This window comes from Melospiza georgiana, chromosome 23 (assembly GCF_028018845.1).
Source record: "Melospiza georgiana isolate bMelGeo1 chromosome 23, bMelGeo1.pri, whole genome shotgun sequence".
In the NCBI taxonomy this organism is placed as follows: Eukaryota; Metazoa; Chordata; class Aves; order Passeriformes; family Passerellidae; genus Melospiza; species Melospiza georgiana.
In genome coordinates this window covers 8,314,773-8,337,523 of record NC_080452.1, presented here as the reverse complement: position 1 = coordinate 8,337,523, position 22,751 = coordinate 8,314,773, and the positions used below count along the sequence as shown (strand labels likewise).

The 22,751-nt window shown below is 53.6% G+C and overlaps 1 protein-coding gene across 1 annotated transcript; it reads left to right on the top strand.

The window, feature by feature from the left end:
* The first annotated feature begins 2,196 nt into the window (after positions 1–2,196).
* MDFI (MyoD family inhibitor) lies at positions 2,197–22,174 on the top strand. The gene is made up of 6 exons (XM_058040033.1): positions 2,197–2,257; positions 14,389–14,505; positions 15,627–15,700; positions 15,968–16,061; positions 20,967–21,185; positions 21,918–22,174. Exons 1-6 carry the CDS (start codon positions 2,197–2,199, stop codon positions 22,172–22,174), a joined length of 822 nt encoding a protein of 273 aa, XP_057896016.1.
* Positions 22,175–22,751: the final 577 nt, after the last annotated feature.

Sequence of the window (22,751 nt, the reverse complement as noted above, 5' to 3'; positions counted from 1 at the left end):
CTGCTCCTTTCTATCACCCTCTGTTATTTTGGGGGATAAAACATCCTTGTTTTTGTGGCCACGCTCCCTTCAGTGTGCTGAGTGTGACCCCCTGGACACAGCGAGTGTTTTGCTGCTCTCCTCCATCCCTGGATTTTTCCAGTGTCGGGACGGGACCAGATTTCCCCCCAGACCACCCTGCCCCGGGCCCTGCAGCCCCCAGAGATGGGGGCACTGGTTGCTGGCCCATCACTGCCCATGCCAAGCAGCAGCACGGATTTTTTCCAGGCTGTCCCACTGCCCGTGGCACAGGTGGCAGCCCAGGCTGCTGTGGGTAAAGCCCTGCTGCTCTCCAGCCCCAAAATCCCTGTAAAACCTTTCCCTGCATGGCACAGCTGGGGCTGCCAGCCTGGGGAGCCCTGTTCCCCACACAGCTGGGGCTGCACAGATCCTGGAGCCCCAAAATCATGATTAAGCTTCCCCACTACTCTTTAAATTTTATTTTTTTTTAGGCTGTCAGGCCAAGCTGTTGTTTCAGCGTGTTGGGAAAATTAATCCACAGAGGTTTATGTCCAAAAAGGAGAGAGAGGAGTCCTTTCTGGCTTTATTCAAATAAAGGGAGAGGCCATTGTTGGCCCATTTGGACTTGTGGCAGACGGTGTAAAACTATTCATTAAAGAGCCCATTTGACCATCAGCATCCTCCTCCATCTGATTTATCACAACTCCAGTGGCAGCTCTACTCTTAGAATTTCAACCTGAACTCCAGTGAGGAGCTCCCAGGGCTCTGGAACACGGAGCTGGAACTCCAGAGGGCAAAATCCAGAGGGCAGGGAGTGACCCCTGGTCTGGCACAGTGTGACGGAGTGACAGAGTGATGGAGTGACAGTGTGACACTGTGACAGAGTGACACTGTGACGCCGTCACCTCCCATCCCAGCATCGCCCCAGGGAGCCAAACCTCATTTTCCAGCTGGGGAAACTGAGGCAGGGAGGGGTGGGGGAAGCAGAGGAGTTCACTGGGCACGCCAGGGAGTCAGGGAACAAAGGTCCCGCTTGGGTTTGGTGCCTGGGGGAAAGTGGACGGGCTGGAGCACACACCTGGGGGGCTCCAAATACCCACCCAAGGGGTTCAAACACCCACTCAAGGGGTCGAAACACTCACCCAAGGGGTTGAAACACCCTCCTAAGGGGCTCAAACACCCACACAAGGGAGTCCAACACCGACCTGGGGGTCCAAATATCCAACCAAGGGGGTCCAAACACCCACCTGGAGGGTACCAACACCTACTCAGGGCTTCAACACCCACCCAAGGGGATGCAAATGTCCACCCAGGGCTTTGATACCCACCCAAGGGGGTTCAACGTCCATGCAGGGCTTCAACACCCACCTGGCGGGTTCCAACACCCACCTGGGGGGGTTCCAACACCCACCTGGGGGGCTCAAACATGCACTGAGGGGTCCAAACACCCATCTGAGGGCTCCACCACCCACCCAAGGGCTCCACCACCCATCTGAGGGCTCCACCACCCATCTGAGGGGTCCAACACCCATCTGAGGAGTCCAACACCCATTTGAGGAGTCCAACACCCACCCAAGAGGATCGAAATGTCCACCCAAGGCTTTGACACCCACCTGGGGCTCCTAACACCCACCCAAAGGGCTCCACCACCCATCTGAGGGGTCCAACACCCATTTGAGGAGTCCAACACCCACCCAAGGGGCTCCACCACCCACCCAAGGGTCCAGACCCGGCTCAGCGCCGCTCTCCCCCCGCCGTTTCCCTCAGCCCCAGCCGAGGGCTCAGCCCAGCTGTGCAATCCCAAAGCCGAGGCCGGCCCCGGAGCCTCCTCCGCCTCTCCCCGCTCCCGGCTCCGCTCCAGCCTCCGGCAGCAGCTCCGGGAGCGCGGCTTGGCCGCGGGTCCGCGCTCCCAACCTCCTTTTTTTTTTATTTTTTTTTTAATTTAATTCGATTTTTTTTCTGTCTCTTTTTTTTTTTTTTTTTTTTTTTTTTTTTTTTTAATTTTATTTTTGGAAGGGGCTGGCGCGGACAAAGCCCCGGAGCGGAGCCCAGCCCAGCGGCGGGGCCGGGGGATGCGGGGCGGGCGCGGGGGCGGACGCGGAGCCCCGCGGGGCCCCAGGTGAGCGGCACCGAGCACCGGCACCGCACCGGGACGGGCCGGGCCCCGCTCCGAGCCCCGCCGAGCCTCCCGCAGCCATGTCCCGGCCCGGCAGCCCCCGGCCCGAGCGGCCCCGAACCGAACCGGGACCGCCGCCAGGTACGGGGGACAAAGGGGGGACATGGGGGCACAAAGAGGGGCAGCGAGGCTGGAGGGGAGTGAGCGCTGTGTGCTCGCGGGAAAGGTTTTGGGATCCCGGGAAAGGTTTGGGGATTCATGGAGAAGGTTTTGGGATCCCGTGAAAAGTTTTGAGATCGCGCCGAAGGTTTTGGGATCGTGGAGAAGGCTGTGGGATCCCGGGGAAGGTTTTGGGATCCCGTGCAAGGCTGTTGGATCGCAGGGAAGGTTTTGGGATCATGGAGAAGGCTGTGGGATCCCGGGGAAGGTTTTGGGATCCCTTGCAAGGCTGTGGGATCGCAGGGAAGGTTTTGGGATTGCATGCAAGGTTTTGGATCCCATGCAAAGTTTTGGGATCCCAGGGAAGGCTGTGGGAATCCCATGCAAAGTTTTGGGATCCTGGGGAAGGTTTTGGGATCATGGAGAAGGTTTTGGGATCGTTTGCAAGGCTGTGGGATCGCAGGGAAGGTTTTGGGATTGCATGCAAGGTTTTGGATCCCATGCAAAGTTTTGGGATGCCAGGGAAGGTTTTGGGATCCAAGGGGACGTTTTGGGATCACAGGAAAGGCTGTGGGATCCCAGGGAAGTTTTTGAGGTCCCAGGGAAGATTTTGGGATCACATACAAGGTTTGGGGATCCCGGGGAAGGTTGTGGGATCCCAGGGAAGGTTTTGGGATCGCTTGCAAGGTTCTGGGATCCCTTGCAAAGTTTTGGGATCCCTTGCAAGGCTGTGGGATCGCAGGGAAGGTTTTGGGATTGCATGCAAGGTTTTGGCGATCCCAGGGAAGGTTTTGGGGTCCTGGGCAGTGTTTGGGGCTGTGGGGATGCACTGCTGGGCACGGGGAGCGTGCACGATTGTGAACATTTGAGTGTGTGTTTGTGCAGGGTTGTGAACATCTGAGTGTTTGTGCGGTGTTGTGAACATCTGAATGTGTGTTTGTGCCCCTGGCAGTGCTTGGGTGTGAGTTTGGGTGTGTTTTTGCAGGACTGTGAACATTTGAGTGTGTGTTTTTTGCAGGATTGTGAATATCTGAGCATCGGCTCATGCCCCTGGCAGTGTTTGTGCAGAATTCTGAACATCTGAATGTGTGTTTGTGCCCCTGACAGTGTTTGGGTGTGAGTTTGGGTGTGTTTGTGTGTGATTGTGAACATCTGAGTGTGTGTTGGTGCCCCTGGCAGTATTTGGGGGTGATTGTGAACATCTGAGTGTGTTTATGCACGATTGTGAGCATTTGAGTGTGTGTTTGTGCCCCTGGCTGTGTTTGTGCGTGATTATGAACATGTGAGTGTGTGTGTGTGATTGTGAGCATATGAGTGTGTGTTTGTGTGTGATTATGAACATGTGAGTGTGTGTGCATGATTGTGAGCATGTGAGTGTGCGTTTGTGTGTGATTGTGAACACGTGAGTGTGCGTTTGTGCCCGGGCCGTGTTTCCCGTGCTGCTGTGTCTGTGTGTGAGCTCAGCAGCCGCCGGCCCCGCTGGGATTTCAATCCCAAACTCTGCCTCGGTTTCTGTCCCGGTGCCAAGCCCGGGGAGGGGTTTGTGATGTGAGTTAAACCCCCCGAGGGACGGGGGCTGCTCTGGGCGCCTTACAGGGATCAGAAATGGGTGAAAATTTGGGGGAATCCTCACAGCCGAGCCCCCCGAGCCCCTCTGGCCCTGCCGAGCTTCACGTGCATGAAAAACCGCATTAAAACTGTACTAAAAACTGTACTAAAAACTGCATTAAAACTGTACTAAAAACTGCATTAAAACTGCACTAAAAATTGCATTAAAAACCCCAGGGAGGGACTAAAACCCCCTCGAGCAGGAGGCTGCAGGAGCACATGGTGGTTTGTCAAGCCAGACACAAAAGGGGCGAATCCAGCCTGGGAACAGCTCCCAAAATCCCCAAAATTCCCAAAATTTGGTGAGCAGAGCGGGACCAGCACAGCTGGACCGGCCCCTGCTGGCTCTGGAGAATTCACCCTCCTGTTCTGTTCCCCCTGCAGCTGGACGAGCTCTGCTCCAAATTCATCCCCAATGCAGCAGCTGCATTCCCTGGGGCTGATTTCCCTGCATTTCCTTCCTTTTCCAGGTGGGAAATGACGAGCTGGGAACGCAAGGAGATTTTTGCGAGGGGTTTGTCCCCAGCCCCTGTACCAGCTCTGCTGAGCTCCTGCACCAGCAGCTGAGGGAGGGTTCAAAAAGCGGCTTCAAAATCCGCGAAATGCTTTGGTGGAAATGGTTTTGGAGCTTTTCAGCCTTTCCTGTGGCCACACCAAAGCTGTGGGTGGGTAGAGAGTGGTTCAGCTCCCAGGGGTGCTGGTGGCATCAGCAGGAGCACTGGGACCTCACTGGGGACATCAGGGAGTGCCCAGTTTGGTGTTCCCAAATTTAAGGGGCATCCATGAGTGCACAGTTCTGTTTTCCCAAATTTCAGGGGCATCCATCTGTGCCCAATTTAGTTTCCCCATCTTGGAGGGCCATCCCCGAGTGCCCAGTTTGGTGTTTCCGTGTTAGAGGAGCATCCATTAGTGGCCAGTTCAGTTTTCCCATATTTCAGGGGCATCCCTGTGTGCCCAGTTTGTTGTTCCCAAACTTAAGGGGCATCCATCAGTGCCCAGTTCAGTGTTCCCATCTTGGAAGGGCAGCAATCAGTGCCCAGTTTGGTCTTCCAGATTTTAAGAGGCATCTGTGAGTGCCCAGTTTGATGTGTCCCTGTTGGGGACTTCTTGTCCCTGTTGGAAGGGGCAGCCATCAGTGCCCAGTTTGGTCTTCCAGATTTTAAGAGGCATCTGTGAGTGCCCAGTTTGTTGTTCCCAAATTTAAGGGGCATCCATCAGCGCCCAGTTCAGTGTTCCCATATTTCGGGGGCATCCCTGAGTGCCCAGTTTGGTGTGTCCCTGTTGGGGACTTCTTGTCCCTGTTGGAAGGGGCAGCCATCAGTGCCCAGTTTGGTCTTCCAGATTTTAAGAGGCATCTGTGAGTGCCCAGTTTGTTGTTCCCAAATTTAAGGGGCATCCATCAGCGCCCAGTTCAGTGTTCCCATATTTCAGGGGCATCCCTGAGTGCCCAGTTTGGTGTTCCCTGTTTAAGGCGCATCCATCAGTGCCCAGTTCCATTTTCCCACGTTGAAGTGGCCTCACCTCCCTCCCAAACCATCCCAAACCCCCTCCTCCTCTTCCTCATCTGCCCCAGAGCTGAGTGTGAACTGAGCAGAGCCGGCCCAAGCTTCCCTTCATCCCACCCTGCTCCTCCTCCAGAGCCTTCATCCCACCCTGCTCTTCCTCAGGATCAGCTCTGTGCTCCCCATCCCAAACCCTGACTCTCCCTCCTCCCTCCGCGTGTGGTTTTGGGGACGAGCGTGTCCCGGGCTGTCTGTCTGTCTGTCTGTCTGTCCCTGTGACACTCAGGAGCAGAGCCCTGGTGGCTTTGGACCAGAGCCAGCAGCTCTGTCACGCAGCTCAGAGCCTGGGAATTCTCCCTGCATTCCCTTTCCCAAGTTTTAGAAACCAGCCCGGCTCACTGGGACCCTCCCTCTAGGATGGGGAAACTGAGGCACGATGGGGGGGGTGTGTGGGGGTGTGGCCCCGCTCAGGTCCCCAGCTGGACGTGGAGATTTTATCCCCCAAAATTTCATTCCCTGGCATCTCCAGAGATGGGCTGGGTGCCACCACAGCTCCTCCCACCCAGCAGGGACGGGGGCACAGCCTGAAATAGCCACAGGTAGTTTGGGAGAGAAGAGTCTGTCTGTTCGTCCTGGTGATTATTTTTTTAGAGGAATCAGCAGAAAACAGGAGAAAAAACAAGAGTTTTTTGCTTGGTGAGATGATTCTTCCTTCAGGGAGGAGGAGTAGGGAAAGTGGGAAGCAAGAGAGGTTCTGTCCTCTTCTTCCTCCTCCTCTTCTTCCTTCTGCTCCTCTTCCTTTCTCCTCCTTCTCCTCCTTCTTTTCCATCTCCTCCTCCATCTCCTTCTTCCTCCTCCTCCTTCTCCTCTTTCTCCTTTTTTCTCCTTCTCCTCCTCCTTGTTCTGCATGTGAAGATGGACATAAATCCACCTCCAGAAGCAAAACCTGGGTTTGAAATGAGCAAAATTTGCTCATTCCCACCTCCCTTTTCCCATTCCCAGAGAGGACATTTGCCACCCTCGTGTCCCCATCCATGTCCCCAATCCCTGCCTGTGTCCCAGCTGTCCCAGCTCAGGCTTTGGCACACACACTTTTCCTTTAATTTCCTTAATTTTTTCTGTCTGTTCCCAAGGATTTTGCCCTGAGGTATAAGAGGAGGAGTGCCCAGCCCCAAACACGAAATATTCGGCCCCAAACATGAAAAATTTGGCCCCAAACATGAAAAATTCGGCCCCAAACATGCAAAATTTGGCCCCAAACCTGAAATATTCAGCCCCAAACACCAAATATTCAGCCCCAAACACGAAACTTTCAGCCCCAAATACGAAACATTCAGCCCCAAACATGAAAAATTCAGCCCCAAACAGGAAATATTCAGTCCCAAACACAAAACATTCGGCCCCAAACACAAAACATTCGGCCCCAAACACGAAATATTCAGCCCAAACCTGAAATATTCAGCCCCAAACACGAAACTTTCAGCCCCAAAACAGCCCTGGGCTGCCCCAAGCAGGGAATTCTCAGCAGAAATCGAGGCCACCTCACTCAGGAACCAAGAAAAAAACCCATCCAAAATCAAAATAAATGGGTTTTTTTCCTTGTCTCAGCACTGATTTAAATGCAGGGTTGCAGAGTTGCACACAGAGTGCAAAGAGCCCCTCCCGAAAAAAAGCCCTGAAAGCAACAAAAATGTATTTTTTTTACCCCACAGAAAGAAGTTTTTGCAACATTTCTGGTTTCTCTTTCCAAGTTTTTTTTCTTGTCAGCTCCCGAAAACGCTTCGCTGGTGTTTGTTCTTTGAGCAATGCAAAACTTACCAAGAAAAAGAAAAGAAACATGAGGAGAAAAAAAAAAAAAGAAGAAAAAGCAGATTTCTGGCTTATTTCAAAGTTTCTGGGTTTGAGCAAAACAAAGCTGGGCCTTGGGGCTGTGCTGCCCCTGCTGCTGCTCCAAATCCTGATTGAATTTCCTTGGAAAGCTCCAGCCTGGGAGCTGCAGAAACCCAAACCCTCCTCGGGCTGTTTGCTGCAGTTCTGGTGATTTTTCCCAGATTTTTCCATGCCTGGAGTTCCCCCCTCTGTGGGATGGGCACCAGGAAAGTCCCAAAATCCCTTCCCGTGCCCCAAAAATTGGAGAATTTTTGGGCATCTGTGCATGGGAGAAACCCCAATCTACAGAGAGTTCTGTGCTCCATCTCCACAGGTTTTTTTGGGGGGGGAAATCCCATTTTCCTGCCTCAGTTTCCCCATAATTAAAGCAGTTTTTTAAGGAAAATCCCTGGAGCTCAGGGAAGGTGTGCTGGGCCCTGGTTTTTCAATCTGTGCTGGGATGAAAGGAGCTGGAGAAATTCAGATTATTGAGCAGCTCCCCTTCATCCCCTCGTCAATCAACTTTTATTTTTTAAAGGACTTAAATTGGGCAAGACACAATTTTTATTCCCCTGGCAGGACCTGTGCTGGCTTAACCCCCAATTTCCAGCCTGGCCTGGGCATTAATTACTCCCTCCATCATTTCTCCCTGCTCTGTAATTCCCAGAATCTCCCTGGATCTGATAAGGCCTCACCTCAGCTGCTTTCCAGGCATAATTGCTTTTCCTTAGGGACACCCAGGATTTCCTTCCTTGATTTCACAGATTTTCCATTTTTTGGGGGGAGTTTTCCTGCCCCAGTTGCTGCTTAAACTTGAGTTCAATCCCAGTCGTTGTTTTCCCATTGTTTTCCCCCATTCCCTGTGTGTTTGGGATGGTTTCTGTTGGTTTTGGGATGGTTTCTGTTGGTTTTGGGGTGGTTTCTGTTGGTTTTGGGGTGAGGATTGGTGCTGGGACATGAGGAAAGGAACCTGCTCCTTCCCAGCTTTGGGAAGTTTCGTTCTCCCTGTTTTCCAGTCCAGGCTTAAAGATTCCTCCTTCCCTTGCAGCCCCACACTGGAATGGTGCCTCAACACCTATAAAATATAAATATATTTACATTAAATTGATTTTTGCTGCATAAGGAATAATTCCTCCCAAATTGCTGCCCAAGATCCAGCCCAGCTTTGCTTCCCACCTGGAAACCCTCTGGCCTCACCTGGGCAAAGCTTTGGATAAACAGCAAAAATGAGGAATGCAGTCAAAAAACAAAGTGGTTTCTGTGAGAAGTGACTTCCTAAATGCACAAAAAGCAAAACAAAGCACAAAAAAAAAATACCCACAAAAACCCCAAATAGCTCAGCAAGGCTGGGAGTTGTTGTTATTTGTTATTTATAGGATTTGGGTGGGAAGGGAGGGAGGGATTTTGGGGCCAGACAGGCCAGGACCAGCCAGGTCCATCCAGTCCATCCCTGCTGGAGTTTGACCTGGGTGACAAAACCCCCGTTCCAGGTTGGTGTCCCCACAAACCCCATCCCCGCAAGGTCCTCGTGGCTCCAACCAGCTCCTGCCAAACCAAATTAATGCGAGAAATGTTCCTACAAGGGGTTTCAGGAAAGACAAAACATCAATTCCCTGCAAGAAGCACCTCTGGCACTGCAGCAATTTGGGAGGAATTATTCCTTATGCAGCAAAAATCAATTTAATGTAAATATATTTACATTTTACAGGTATTAAAGCACCATTCCAATGTGGAGCTGCAAGGGAAGGAGGAATCTTTAAGCCTGGACTGGAAAACGGGGAGAACAAAAATTCCCAAAGCTGGGAAGGAGCAGGTTCCTTTCCTCATGTCCCAGCACCAATCCTCACCCCAAATCCAACAGAAACCATCCCAAAACCAACAGAAACCATCCCAAACACGCTGTGGGGACAGAGGATGGGGGGAAACAATGGGAAAACAACAGGAAAAAGACCCAGACTGGGACTGAATTTGAGTTTGGACCCCAAAGCACAGCTCCAGCTTTGCCTCTTCCCCCACTGCGGCAATTTGGGAGGAAATATTCCTTATGCACAAAAATCAATTTAATGTAAATATATTTACATTTTGTTGGTATTAAGGCACCATTCCAGTGTGGAGCTGCAAGGGAAAGAGGAATTTTTAAGAGACAGCAAAACTTGCCAGGACACAAAGCTGGGAAGGAGCAGGTTCCTTTCCTCATCCTCAGCATGAATCCCCATCCCAAAACCTACAGAAACCATCCCAAACCAACAGAAACCATCCCAAACACACTGTGGGGACAGAGAGTGGGGGAAAACAAAGGGAAAACAGCAGGGAAAAGACCCAGACTGGGACTGAATTTGAGTTTGGACCCCAAAGCCCAGCTCCAGCTTTGCCTCTGGGGGTCTGGGCAGCGCAGGGAGGGAGAAGGGAGCCCACAGATTTTTGGGAGCTGTGGCTCCCGTTTGTGGCTCCTGCCTTTTGTTTGTCCAGCTCTTTGGGAATGCTGAGCTCAGCCCATCAGGAATTCCCACTGGGAGCACAAGGATCTTTTCCACAGAAGCTCCTGCGTCCCCCAGAGGGATGTTGGAACTTGGGAATTTGCAGGAATTTTGCAGCTCCAGCCATGAACTTCCATTTTTTTGCATCTCTCCTCTCTCCTGTCCTGTTTTCCCACCCCCCCTGATGGATTTTGGGGCTCCCTGATGTCTCAGGACTCCCATGACCGATGGATTTGGACTTTGGGATCGGGGAGAATAATCAGAAAATCGGCTCCATGTGCATGTCCCGGGCTTGGCAGGAGAAATCAGCCCCACATTTATCACTTTGCTGATCTCTGGTACCTTGGGGCAGTGCTGTGATTTATTGAAGTTATTGTTTTTGGAATGCCTCGTTACCTCTGCTCCCAAGATCCAGAGCTCTGAGCTGCTGTCCCACATCTCCCTTGTGCTGCTCACCCCAGGCTCTGAGGAGGATTTGCCCTGCCCAGGAAGGGTTTGAGGTGCAGGAATTTTGGGGGAAAGTGAGATGTCCCATCCCAAGGGCTGGCTGGCCTCAGGGTTTGGCCCAGGCTCACAATTGGGTTTAAATCTGATGGATTTGGGTCAAAGCTGGTCCTGTTCTGGGGGCAGCGGGGAGGAGGGGTCCAGGGGGGATCAGCAGGGCAGGGATTGGGGAATTTAAAGGAGAGGGAGCTGTGGGATGAGCTGTGCCAGTGATGGAAGGGTCTGCTCAGCTCCTCCTGTGCCTGCAGAGCTGCTGCCCCTGCTTGGGGGCATTGGGGAGCTGCTGCTGCAGCATTTCCCAGGGCATTGCCTCTGCATTTCCCAGGGAATTGCTTCTGCATTTCCCTGGGCATTCTCTGTATTTCCCTGGGCATTCTCTGCATTTCCCAGGGCATTGCTTCTGCATTTCCCTGGGCATTCTCTGCATTTCCCTGGGCATTCTCTGCATTTCCCAGGGCATTGCCTCGGCATTTCCCTGGGCATTCTCTGCATTTCCCTGGGCATTCTCTGCATTTCCCTGGGCATTGCCTCTGCATTTCCCAGGACATTCCTTGTGCCCTTCCCAGGGCATCCTCTCTGCATTTCCCTGGGCATTCTCTGCATTTCCCAGGGCATTGCCTCGGCATTTCCCTGGGCATTCTCTGCATTTCCCTGGGCATTCTCTGCATTTCCCTGGGCATTCTCTGCATTTCCCTGGGCATTCTCTGCATTTCCCTGGGCATTGCCTCTGCATTTTCCTGGGCATTCTCTGCATTTCCCAGAGCATTCCCAAGGCATTTCCCTGGGCATTCTCTGCACTTCCCAGGACATTCCTTGTGCCCTTCCCAGGGCATTCTCTCTGCATTTCCCTGGGCATTGCCTCTGCATTTCCCTGGGCATTGCCTCTGCATTTCCCAGAACATTCCCAGGGCATTTCCCAAGGCATTCCCTGTGCCCTTCCCAGGGCATTCACTCTTCATTTCCCTGAACATTCCCTCTGCCCTTCCCACAGCATTCCCTCTGCCTTTCCCTGATCATTCCCTCTGCCTTTCCCTGAACATTCCCCCTGCATTTCCCATTCCCTCTGCCTTTCCCTGATCATTCCCCCTGCATTTCCCACTCCCTCTGCCTTTCCCTGATCATTCCCTCTGCCTTTCCCTGAACATTCCTCCTGCATTTCCCATTCCCTCTCCTTTTCCCTGAACATTCCCCCTGCATTCCCCCGTGGATCCCAGTGGACAGGGAGCTGTGGGCTCCGTTCTGACCCCACACATTCCCACCTTCTCCCACCCCTCCCTGGGTCCTTCCCCAACCCTATTCCAGGGGCGGCTGGGGCTCAGCCCCATCCCCACATCCAGCCTGTGGGATGTGAGGCTGTGTGAAGGATCAGCTCACCCAAACTTCATTCCTGGCTATTTCTGTCCCTCTCCTGGCCAGCTTGTTCCCGGGGGAGTTAATTTAATTGCCACCTTCCTCCCTGCCTGCCTGTGGTTGTGTGTGAGGCTTGTGCAGGGTAATTACAAGTGTGAAGTGGGCACAGCAGGGACGAGCCTGGGCTGCATCCCAGCTGGAGCACAGCCTGGATATCGCTGTGGATCCACCCGGCCTGTCCTTGTCCCCAGGGATGGGCACAGAGGGGTGGCAGTGCCCACAGGGGTTTTCGGGTTGAGGGAAGAGACGAGGATCTGACTCCGTGTTTCAGAAGGCTTGAGTTATTATTTTATGATATATATTACATTAAAACTGTACTAAAAGAATAGAAGAAAGGATTTCATCAGAAGGTTAGCTAAGAATAGAATGGCAAAGAACGATAACAAAGGTTTGTGGCTCGGACTCTCTGTCCGAGCCATTAATTGATTTGCCATTAATTAGAAACAGCCACATGAGACCAATCACAGATGCACCTGTTGCATTCCACAGCAGTAGATAATCAGTGTTTACATTTTGTTCCTGAGGCCTCTCAGCTTCTCAGGAGGAAAAATCCTAAGGAAAGGATTTTCCATAGAAGATGTCTGTGACACAGAGGGTGCAGGGGATGCTCTGGAGGCAGCACAGATGGGCAGGGACAGGGATCTGCTGAGCTCTCCCTGTGCCAGCCCCTTCTGCTGCTGCTGCTCCTGATTTTCCAGCCCTTTTTCCCTCAGGAAAGGGGATCTGGGGGTGATAGGGCTGTTTCCTGAGGGGTTTTAAGCCCTGAACACACTCAGGACATCCCACAGCAGGAACCAGAGCTCGGGGAGCTCTGTGGGAGCTTCAGCTGTGGCTCCACTCAGAGCTCCTCATCTCTGGCATCCTTGGAATGAGACACCTCTTGCTTTTCCCCAAAACTCCTGCACCCCCAGCCCCTTCCTGGCCAGGGCAATGATCCACTTCCCACACTCCATTGATCCATTTCCCACATGATCCATTTCCCTCATGATCCATTTCCCACATGATCCATTTCCCACACTCCATTGATCCATTTCCCACATGATCCATTTCCCACACTCCATTGATCCATTTCCCTCATGATCCATTTCCCTCATGATCAATTTCCCTCTTGATCCATTTCCCTCATGATCCATTTCCCTCATGATCCATTTCCTTCATGATCCATTTCCCACATGATCCATTTCCCTCATGATCCATTTCCCTCATGATCCATTTCCCTCATGATCCATTTCCCTCACGATCCATTTCCCTCATGATCCATTTCCCACACTCCATTGATCCATTTCCTTCATGATCCATTTCCCACACTCCATTGATCCATTTCCCACATGATCCATTTCCCTCATGATCCATTTCCCACATGATCTGTTTCCCTCATGATCCATTTCCTGCATGATCCATTTCCCACATGATCCATTTCCCACATGATCCATTTCCCACATGATCCATTTCCCACACGATCCATTTCCCACATGATCCATTTCCCTCACGATCCATGTCCCTCACGATCCAGTTCCCACATGATCCATTTCCCTCATGATCCATTTCCCTCTTGATCCATTTCCCTCACGATCCATTTCCCTCATGATCTATTTCCCACACTCCATTGATCCATTTCCTTCATGATCCATTTCCCACATGATCCATTTCCCACATGATCCATTTCCCTCTTGATCCATTTCCCACATGATCCATTTCCTTCATGATCCATTTCCCTCATGATCCATTTCCCACATGATCCATTTCCCTCATGATCCATTTCCCACATGATCCATTTCCCACATGATCCATTTCCCACATGATCCATTTCCCACATGATCCATTTCTCACATGATCCATTTCCCACACTCCATTGATCCATTTCCCTCATGATCCGTTTCCCACATGATCCATTTCCCACCCTCATCCATCAGGATTCCACCTCTGCCTTTGGATCAGGGCTGGGCCGTGCCAGAGGCTGTGGATGTCACTCACTCACCCCCACAGCCCTGGGGAGGTGACGGCCTGCCCTCCTCACCTCTCCGTTCTGCTCTGGGCTTTGCAGAGCCATGGCAATGCCTTTTCTCCCATCTGGGGCTCGCGCTCCGTCGGGATTTGGAGCCAATGCTGTCGTGCAAGATTCAGCAGGAGCTGCTGGGTTTCCCTTGGTTGAGCCCCAAAATCTCCTCACCGGTGAGAGCTCTGTGTGAGCAGGGCTCTGTGCTGGCATGAGTTTTAATTCCCCCCCAAAAAAACCCAACCCTGTCTCAGGAGCTCCAGGCTGGATCTGCACCCTGGGGAGGGCAGAGAGGGGAAACTGAGGCACGTGGATGATTTTGGAGGGTGTTGTGGAGCAGAGCAGCACCACCCCAGACTGGCTGCAGCATTTCCAGGCTCCTGCTGATGCCGGGGTGCAGCTGGAACCCCCCAGTTTCCCTCGTTTTCTCCTTTTAATAACACTAATATTTAATTATCCCTAATTGCCCTCCTTTCCCCCTCAGCTCTGGTGTGTGGGACCCTGGTTTTAGGGAGGATCATGAACCATCCCAGGCCTCTTTCCCCCCTCCCCTGCCCTCCCTGGCTGCTTGCAGGGCTCCTGTTCCAGCCAGGGCAATTATGGCTCTGTGCTCTGCCTCCCTCTGCCCAGCCTATAATTTAGTTTTATATAAAGTGTGTTCCAGCCCCTGTTGTGCAAGACTTTGCTATTCTGAGGGATGGGCAGAGGGCTGGGGGGGCAGGGGGGGGCTGGGGCAGTGTGGCACAGCCCCGGGCACCCCTGGCACCCCAAATTCCCCGTGGGAATTCAGCAGCACTGAAGGTGGTCCTGCCCCCTCCTGCCTTTCTGCCAGGGGGTGTTTGGCACAGGGATTTCTCCCATGGGGATGACTCAGCTCCTGGCAGGGTTTTCGTGCCCCACGGAGGGCTCCTGCAGGGCTTGGTGCTGCCCCAGAGTGCAGAGGATGAGGGAGGTGGCGGCCAGCCCCGGCAGGGCAGACAGTGGCTCTTTCATGGGAAGGGGGATGAAAAACCCAGCGCTGGCTGCCGAGTGTAACCAGATCCCTTGGCTTTCTGGAGCAGGAATGTGAGAGCTCGGGGAGGCGTTTTGGGATGGTGCTGCAGCGGGGGGAGCAGCTGGGGGGTGGTGCAGCCCCGGTGCCCGTCCTGGGCTGCCCAAGCCCTGGGTGGCATCCCTCAGGTGGCATCCTGGCATCCCTTGGGTGCATCCTTGGGTTCATCCCTTGGTGGCATCCCTCGGGTGGCATCCCTTGGTGGTATTCCTGGGGTTCATCCCTTGGGTTCATCCTTGGGTTCATCCCTTGGGTTTATCCTTGTGTTCATCCCTTGGTGGCATCCCTTGGGTCCATCCCTTGGGTTCATCCCTCGGGTTCATCCCTCGTTTTCATCCCTCTGGTTCATCCCTTGGGTTCATCCTCTGGGTTCCTCTCTTGGGTTCATCCTTGGGTGCATCCCTTGGGTTTATTCTTGTGTTCATCCCTCAGGTGGCATTCCCTGGGTTCATCCCATGGGTTCATCCTCTGGGTTCCTCTCTTGGGTTCATCCCCTGGGTTCATCCCTTGGCTGGCATCCCTTTGGTTCATCCCTCAGGTTCATCCCTTGGGTTCATCCTTGGATGCATCCCTCGGGTTCATCCCTCGGGTTCATCCCTTGGGTTCATCCCTTGGGTTTATCCTTGTGTTCATCCCTTGGGTGGCATCCGTTGGCTTCCTCCCTTGGGTTCATCCCTTGGGTTCATCCCTGGATTCATCCTTGGATGCATTCTTTGGTGGCATCCCTTGGCTGGCATCCCTTGGTGACATCCTTGTGTGCTGTGTGACACAGGGGAGCCCAAACCTCCTGTCCCAGTCTGTGGGCAGTGTTTGGGAGTTTGTCTGACCCAGGGGCTCGGCTCTAACCCCATTTTCACCTCTAACCCCGTTTCCAGCTCTAACCCCGTTTTCAGCTCTAACCCCATTTTCAGCTCTAACCCCGTTTCTTTTGCAGAGGTGCCTGAGCCCTCCCTCCCTGCCCTGAGGGGTCCCCGGTCCCCTGCCCGCCCCGCGGTTCCAAAGAAGGAGAAAACCCTGGAAGGAGACAAATCCCTGAAGAAGGAGAAAGCCCTGGAAGGTGACAAACCCCCAAAGGAGAAGACCCAGGAAGGTGACAAACCCCCAAAAGCCTTGGAAGGTGACAAACCCCCAAAGGAGAAAACCCAGGAAGGTGACAAACCCCCGAAAGCCTTGGAAGGTGACAAACCCCCAAAGGAGAAAGCCCTGGAAGGTGACAAACCCTCAAAAGCCCTGGAAGGTGACAAACCCTCGAAGGAGAAAGCCCTGGAAGGTGACAAACCCCCGAAAGCCCTGGAAGGTGACAAACCCCCGGCAGTGCTGACAAAAAGCCCCCGGGCCGAGCTCTGCGGCGCTCCCGAAGCTGTGACATGTGAGTGTTGCCCTCGGGACTCATCACAGAGCAGGGCTGAGGTGGGAACCCGGCTCCTCCCCGCTTTGTTCCTCCCCACATCAAAGCCTGAAGCGAGGCTGAGTCACCTGGAGAGGTGGAAGGGAAGGGCGGCACCTGGAGCTGCTTGGGAAGGGTTGGGGTTCTCTGGGGTGCTGTGGTGGGAAGGGGGATCAGCCTGCCTGGGAAAGGAGCATCCCCCCAAAACCCCAAATGGATGGAAGCTCCCCAGTCCCTTTGCAAGGGGCAGGAATTGGATGGAAGCTCAATTTCCAAAGGGTGTAAACTGGATGGAAGCTCCCCAGTCCCTTTCCAAGGGGTGTAAAGTGATGGAAGCTCCCCAGTCCCTTTGCAAGAGGCAGAAAGTGGATGGAAGCTCCCCAGGTCCCTTCCAAGGGGTGTAAACTGGATGGAGGGTCCCTAGGGGGGGATGAGGGAGGCTGGGAATGGGGCTGCCCCTCCAGGGAGCAGGCAGGGAAGGGGAGAGGATGGGAAATGCAGGCACTGCAGGAGGAGAGCAGAGCTCAGTGAGGAGAGCAGAGCTCAGGAAAGGAGAGCAGAGCTCAGTGAGGAGAGCAGAGCTCACAAGGAGAGCAGAGCTCAGGAAAGGAGAGCAGAGCTCAGCGAGGAGAGCAGAGCTCACAGGGAGAGCAGAGCTCACAGTGAGGGGAGAGCAGAGCTCACAAGGAGAGCAGAGCTCAGTGAGGAGAGCAGAGCTCACAGGGAGAGCAGAGCTCAGTGAGGAGAGCAGAGCTCACAAGGAGAGCAGAGCTCAGTGAGGAGAGCAGAGCTCAGGAAAGGAGAGCAGAGCTCACAAGGAGAGCACAGCAGAGCTCCCGGTTCCCGCGGCCGAGCCCTCGCGCAGCATCTGCGAGCTGGGCCGGCTGCCCACAGACATTCTGCACGCCTGAGTCACAGCTCAGCCCTGCACGGCCCCCTCCCCAGCCCAGCCCCCCAAGGCTGGGGGGGATTGGGGCACCCTCCTCCTCCTCATGTCACCCTCCTCCTGGTGAGCAGCGTCACCTCTGCTGTCCCCACTGCTCTTGGGGGATCACCATTGGTTTTTGGGGTTGTTCCCATTTTGGCACGCCCTGAGGGGCACATTTAGGCTCTCCCATGGGATGGGGCATTCCTGTGCCAGCCTGGCTCGTGCAGGCTCAGGAGGAACCAGGCAGAAAAGGCTGGAGGGTGCAGGGTGATGTCCTTGCCCACCAGTGCCAGGATTGGCCCCTCTGAGGCTCAGCTCTCTGCTCAAATCCAGTTTTGCAGCATTTTGGGACACAGGGATTGCAGGTTTGGCATGCTGTGTGTTCAGCTTCAGGCAGGAGCAGCAGACCCAGGTGGCCACAATGATCCAGGCCCTGGCCGTGGCTCAGGGACCCTGGTGATGCTGCCCTGGGACAGCCTGAGGGCATCCAGAGCATCACCTCCATGGGAAACCCAAAGTTTTGGGTTTCAGGTTACAAACATCCCGGAGGTTTTTGTTATTGAAGAGCTGTAGACAGGCAGTTTCCCCCCAAAATCCTGTTTTCCAGGCTGCTCCCCCACTCCTGCATTACAGGGGAGCTGAAGGTGCCTCTTTTAGCAGAGTTTTGTCCTCGTTTCTTAAAGGCTGGCCTTAAAAAATTGGGAGCTGTTTTCCCTAACTTTGAGGGGGGATTCCTGGCTGCCTTTGGCTGCCCCTGGCCGGAGCCAGAGCGTGATTTTGATTTACAAACAGTTTAATCTGAGGAATGCAGCGAAATGGGGAGCGCCAAGTGCACGCCGCTGCAGTCGCAGACAATCCAGCTGCTGTCCCAGCCTGCTGAGCTGCTGCTGCTGCTGCTGCTGCTGCTGCTGGGTCCCTGCAGGCTCAGCCCCTTCCTGGCACAGCCCTGGGCACCTCGGTGCCACACATGGGGCAGGAGAGGGCACTGGGTGAGGGCACATAATGAGCGAACCCTCCGTGAATGTCGCAGACATCTTTTATGGAAAATCCTTCCCTTAGGATTTTTCCTCCTGAGAAGCTGAGAGGCCTCAGGAACAAAATGCAAACAATGGTTATCTGCTGCTGTGGAATGCAACAGGTGCATCTGGGATTGGTCTCATGGGGTTGTTTCTAATTAATGGCCAATCACAAATCACAGCCAGCTGGCTCAGACACAGAGCCCAAGCCACAAACCTTTGTGATCATTCCTTTCTATTCTTAGCCAGCCTTCTGATGAAACCTTTCCTTCTATTCTTTTAGTATAGTTTTAATGTGATGTATATCATAAAATAATAAATCAGCCTTCTGAAACATGGCATCAGATCCTCGTCTCTTCCCTCAACATAAGGCACCTGTGAACACGGTCACACGTGAGGTTTTTAGCAAGGGGAGACAATCCCAGTTTTATCCAGGACCTGGTTTGTGTCTCCCCACTCTCTGCTCTCAGCCCACTCTTCCCGCTCACCTCTGGCTATTTTAAATTCCTTTCCCAGCGTGTTTCAAAGACCAAATTCCCACTTTAACCTCCCTGTGCAGCCCAAGCCCAGCTCAGCCTGGTCAAACCAAGCACTGGGACCATCCCCTCGTGTCTTTCACCTTCCATCTATTTTATTTTCACCTTCCGCCCACTTTATTTTCACCTTCCGCCCACTTTATTTTCACCTTCCATCTGTTTTATTTTGGCGGCTGCAGGACAGGGGCCGCCTGTGCCCTGCACAGAAAGCAGCTCCTGTTCCCTGGTGCCAGGAGGTGCCTTTGCCCTCGAGCCTCTGCCCTGAATCATCCCTTGTTTACTGCCCTGGGAGAGGAAAAGCAAAGTTTGGCTGGAGCACCACCAGACAGGGTTTTATTTTATTTATGTATATTTTATATTTTATATTTTATGTTTTATTTTTTTTTTATTTTTTATTTTTATTTTAAAATTTTATTATTTTATATTTTATATTTTATTTTATTTTATTTTATTTTATTTTATTTTATTTTATTTTATTTTATTTTATTTTATTTTATTTTATTTTATTTTATTTGTGGCCTTACTGAGGAGGATGATGGCTGCTGGAACCTTGTGCTGGTTCCCAGTGCTCCCCCAGGTGAGGATGAGGAGGCAGCGCGGGCAGGAGCAAGGGCCGAGCCACCCCTCTGGCTCTGGCAGGACACAGGGCTGCAGCAGGAGAGGCTGGAGGGAGGCACGGCCACAGAAATGAGTTATTTTCCTCCTCCTGCAGAGAAGTTCAGCCAGAGGTTGCAGAGACCTCAAGGAAGTGGCCGGTTCCTTCAGGGCTGGGGAGAGGAGCAGGCTGGCTCTGCAGTGGTTCCACACCTCCTGTGGCTCTGCAGTGGTGCCTCAGCTCCTGTGGCTCTGCAGTGGTGCCTCATCTCCTGTGGCTCTGCAGTGGTTCCACATCTCCTCTGGCTCTGCAGTGGTTCCTCAGCTCCTGTGGCTCTGCAGTGGTTCCACATCTCCTCTGGCTCTGCAGTGGTTCCTCATCTCCTGTGGCTCTGCAGTGGTGCCTCATCTCCTGTGGCTCTGCAGTGGTGCCTCATCTCCTGTGGCTCTGCAGTGGTTCCACATCTCCTGTGGCTCTGCAGTGGTTCCACATCTCCTGTGGCTCTGCAGTGGTTCCACATCTCCTGTGGCTCTGCAGTGGTTCCTCATCTCCTGTGGCTCTGCAGTGGTTCCACATCTCCTCTGGCTCTGCAGTGGTGCCTCATCTCCTGTGGCTCTCCTGTGGCTCTGCAGTGGTTCCTCAGCTCCTCTGGCTCTGCAGTTCCTCATCTCCTGGGGCTCTGCAGTGGTGCCTCATCTCCTGGGGCTCTGCAGTGGTTCCACATCTCCTGGGGCTCTGCAGTGGTTCCTCATCTCCTGGGGCTCTGGGGACACTCAGGAGCTCTTGGTGGTTTCATCCCTCCTGGCCCTGCAGGGACATCTCCTCCTTCAGGTCCTCTGAAGAGTTTCAGCCCATCTTTCATGACAAATCTGCATTTTTTGGTGTCTTTCCATCCCTTCCTCTCTCAGCAGCCTTTGTCTCCTTCCCTCCAGCCGCCTTTTCCACATCTCCTGTTCCATCTCCCTCGCGGAATCACAGAATAATGAGGTTGGAAGAGATCTCTCAGATCATTGAGTCCAACCTATGCCCCAACACCTCAACCAGACACAGCACCAAGTGCCATGTCCAGTCTTTTTTTAAGCACACCCAGAGATGGTGATTCCACCACCTCCCTGGGAAGAGCATTCCAATATTTTATTATTCTTTTGATGAAAATCTTTTTCCTAATATCCAACCTGTACCTTCCCTGACGTAGCTTGAGACCGTCTGTGGTGGTGTTCACAGGGGTCCCAGGACAAGGGAAGTGATGAGAATCTTGACTCCATGTTTCAGATGTATTATTTTATTATATATATTAAAAATAGTTTTATTTTATTTATTATTTTATGATATATATTATATTAAAAGAATTTATTATTTTATTATATATATTATATTAAAAATTATATACTAAAACTATACTAAAAGAATAGAAGAAAGGATTCCATCAGAAGGCTTGCAAGGAATAAAAAGGAAGGAATGATAATAAAATCTTGTGATCGACCAGAGTCTGAGACAACTGGGCTGTGATTGGCCATTAATTAAAAACAACCACATGAGATTAATCAAAGATGGACCTGTTGCATTCCACAGCAGCAGATAACCATTGTTTACATTTTGTTCCTGAGGCCTCTCAGCTTCTCAGGAGAAAAAATCCTAATGAAAGTATTCTTCATAAAATATGTCTGTGCCACCCATCCCCCTGGACCACCCACCCTCCAGCTCACCCTGTGTCCAGCTGGGGACCAGATTCCCGTTTTTCCCCAGGGTCTGGGCGCACACTTCTCCCTGTGGAGAGGGCAGGGCTGGTAACATTCTGCTTTTCCCTTCCAGGCCAGCCCCAGGTGGGGCCACCCCTGCAGTCCCCTGGTCCCTGCACGCAGCTGCTGCCCAACGGGGACGCGGGGAACGGGATCTGCCGAGCTGTGCCCGGCACACAGAAACCTCCCCGAAAGCTGCAGCCCCACCACTCCATCAACAGCCAGGGCAGCAAGAAGAGCAAGGGCAGCTCCAAGTCACCCTCCTCCCACATCCCCATTGAGGCGCAGGAAGGTACTGCTGAACCCTGAGGGCGCTTTCCAGATCTTCTCCTTGGGTTCCTCATCCCTTGGGATCTCTTGGTGGCACCCTCTGAGTCCTGGGCCCCTCATCCCTGTGGATCTCTTGGGTGGCATCGTCCAAGCCCTGGGTTCCTCATCCCTTGGGATCTCTTGGTGGCACCCTCTGAGTCCTGGGCCCCTCATCCCTGTGGATCTCTCGGGTGGGATCTTCCAACTCTTCAGGCCTCTCATCCCTTGGGATCTCTTGGGTGGCATCGTCCTAGCCCTGGGCTCATCATCCTTTGGGATCTCTTGGTGGCACCTTCCAACTCCTTGGGCCCTCATCCCTTGAGATCTCTGGGTGGAATCCTCCAAGCCCCTCATCCCTTGGGATCTCTTGGTGGCACCCTCCAAGTCCTCAAGCTCCTCATCCCTTGGGATCTCTTGGTGGCACCCTCCAAGCCCTGGACTCATCATCTCTATGGATCTCTTGGGTGGCATCTTCCAATTCCTCAGGCCCCTCATCCCTTGGGATCTCTTGGTGGCATCCTCTGAGCTCAGCAGGACCCCTGGACCCTCCTGGCCATCTCCTGTCCTCCAGAATTGGTCTCTGATGAGGGCTGGGTGTTGAGGGAGACTCACTCCTGACCCCTTTTTCCCTCCCTTCCATGAATTCCTGAGGGAGCATTTCCACCCTCAGGTGCTCCCCCAGCCCGGCCTTGTCTCACCCCGCGTTCCTCCCCAGATTGCTGCGTGCACTGCATCCTCTCCTGCCTCTTCTGCGAGTTCCTGACCCTGTGCAACATCGTGCTGGACTGTGCCACGTGCGGCTCCTGCACCTCGGAGGACTCCTGCATCTGCTGCTGCTGCTGCAACTCGGGCGAGTGCGCGGACTGCGACCTGCCCTGCGACATGGACTGCGGCATCATCGACGCCTGCTGCGAGTCTGCCGACTGCCTGGAGATCTGCATGGAGTGCTGCGGGCTCTGCTTCTCCTCCTGAGGGCCCCTCTGGGCGGGGGGAGCTGCGCCAGGACCCCCCCAGATCTCCCATGGTGGGTCAGGCTCCGGCGGGGCCCTCAGGAGGCCTTGCTGAGGAAGAGGAGGAAGAGGAGGAGGAGGAGAGTGGATCCCCCGCTGGAATCCTCGTCCTTGGAGCGTGTCCTGCCCAGGGAAGGCTGAGCCGAAGGGGCCACGGGAACTCTGGGGGTGTCTGGGCCTGCTCTACCTCTGCCAGCACCGGGGGACTGTGGGAGCCTCCTGCCACCTGAGCCGAGAGCAGGAGTGACTGTCACACAGAGCCAGCCCAGCACTGGGGACAGCCACCCTGCAGAGCCATCCCAGGATTGGGGACAGTCACCCTGCAGAGCCATCCCAGCACTGGGGACAGCCACCCTGCAGAGCCATCCCAGGATTGGGGACAGTCACCCTGCAGAGCCATCCCAGCACTGGGGACAGTCACCCTGCAGAGCCACCCCAGCACTGGGGACAGTCACCCTGCAGAGCCATCCCAGGATTGGGGACAGTCACCCTGCAGAGCCACCCTGGGGCCCCGCACTGGGGACAGCCGTCCTGTAGAG

Excerpts from the sequence above, each read along its gene's own strand:
- MDFI (XM_058040033.1), top strand. The coding sequence starts at position 2,197 with ATGTCCCGGCCCGGCAGCCCCCGGCCCGAGCGGCCCCGAACCGAACCG. Across the intron at positions 2,258-14,388 it reads CGAACCGGGACCGCCGCCAG|CCCCGGGCACCCCTGGCACC; the intron begins GTACGGGGGACA and ends AGTGTGGCACAG. Across the intron at positions 21,186-21,917 it reads CCCCATTGAGGCGCAGGAAG|ATTGCTGCGTGCACTGCATC; the intron begins GTACTGCTGAAC and ends GTTCCTCCCCAG.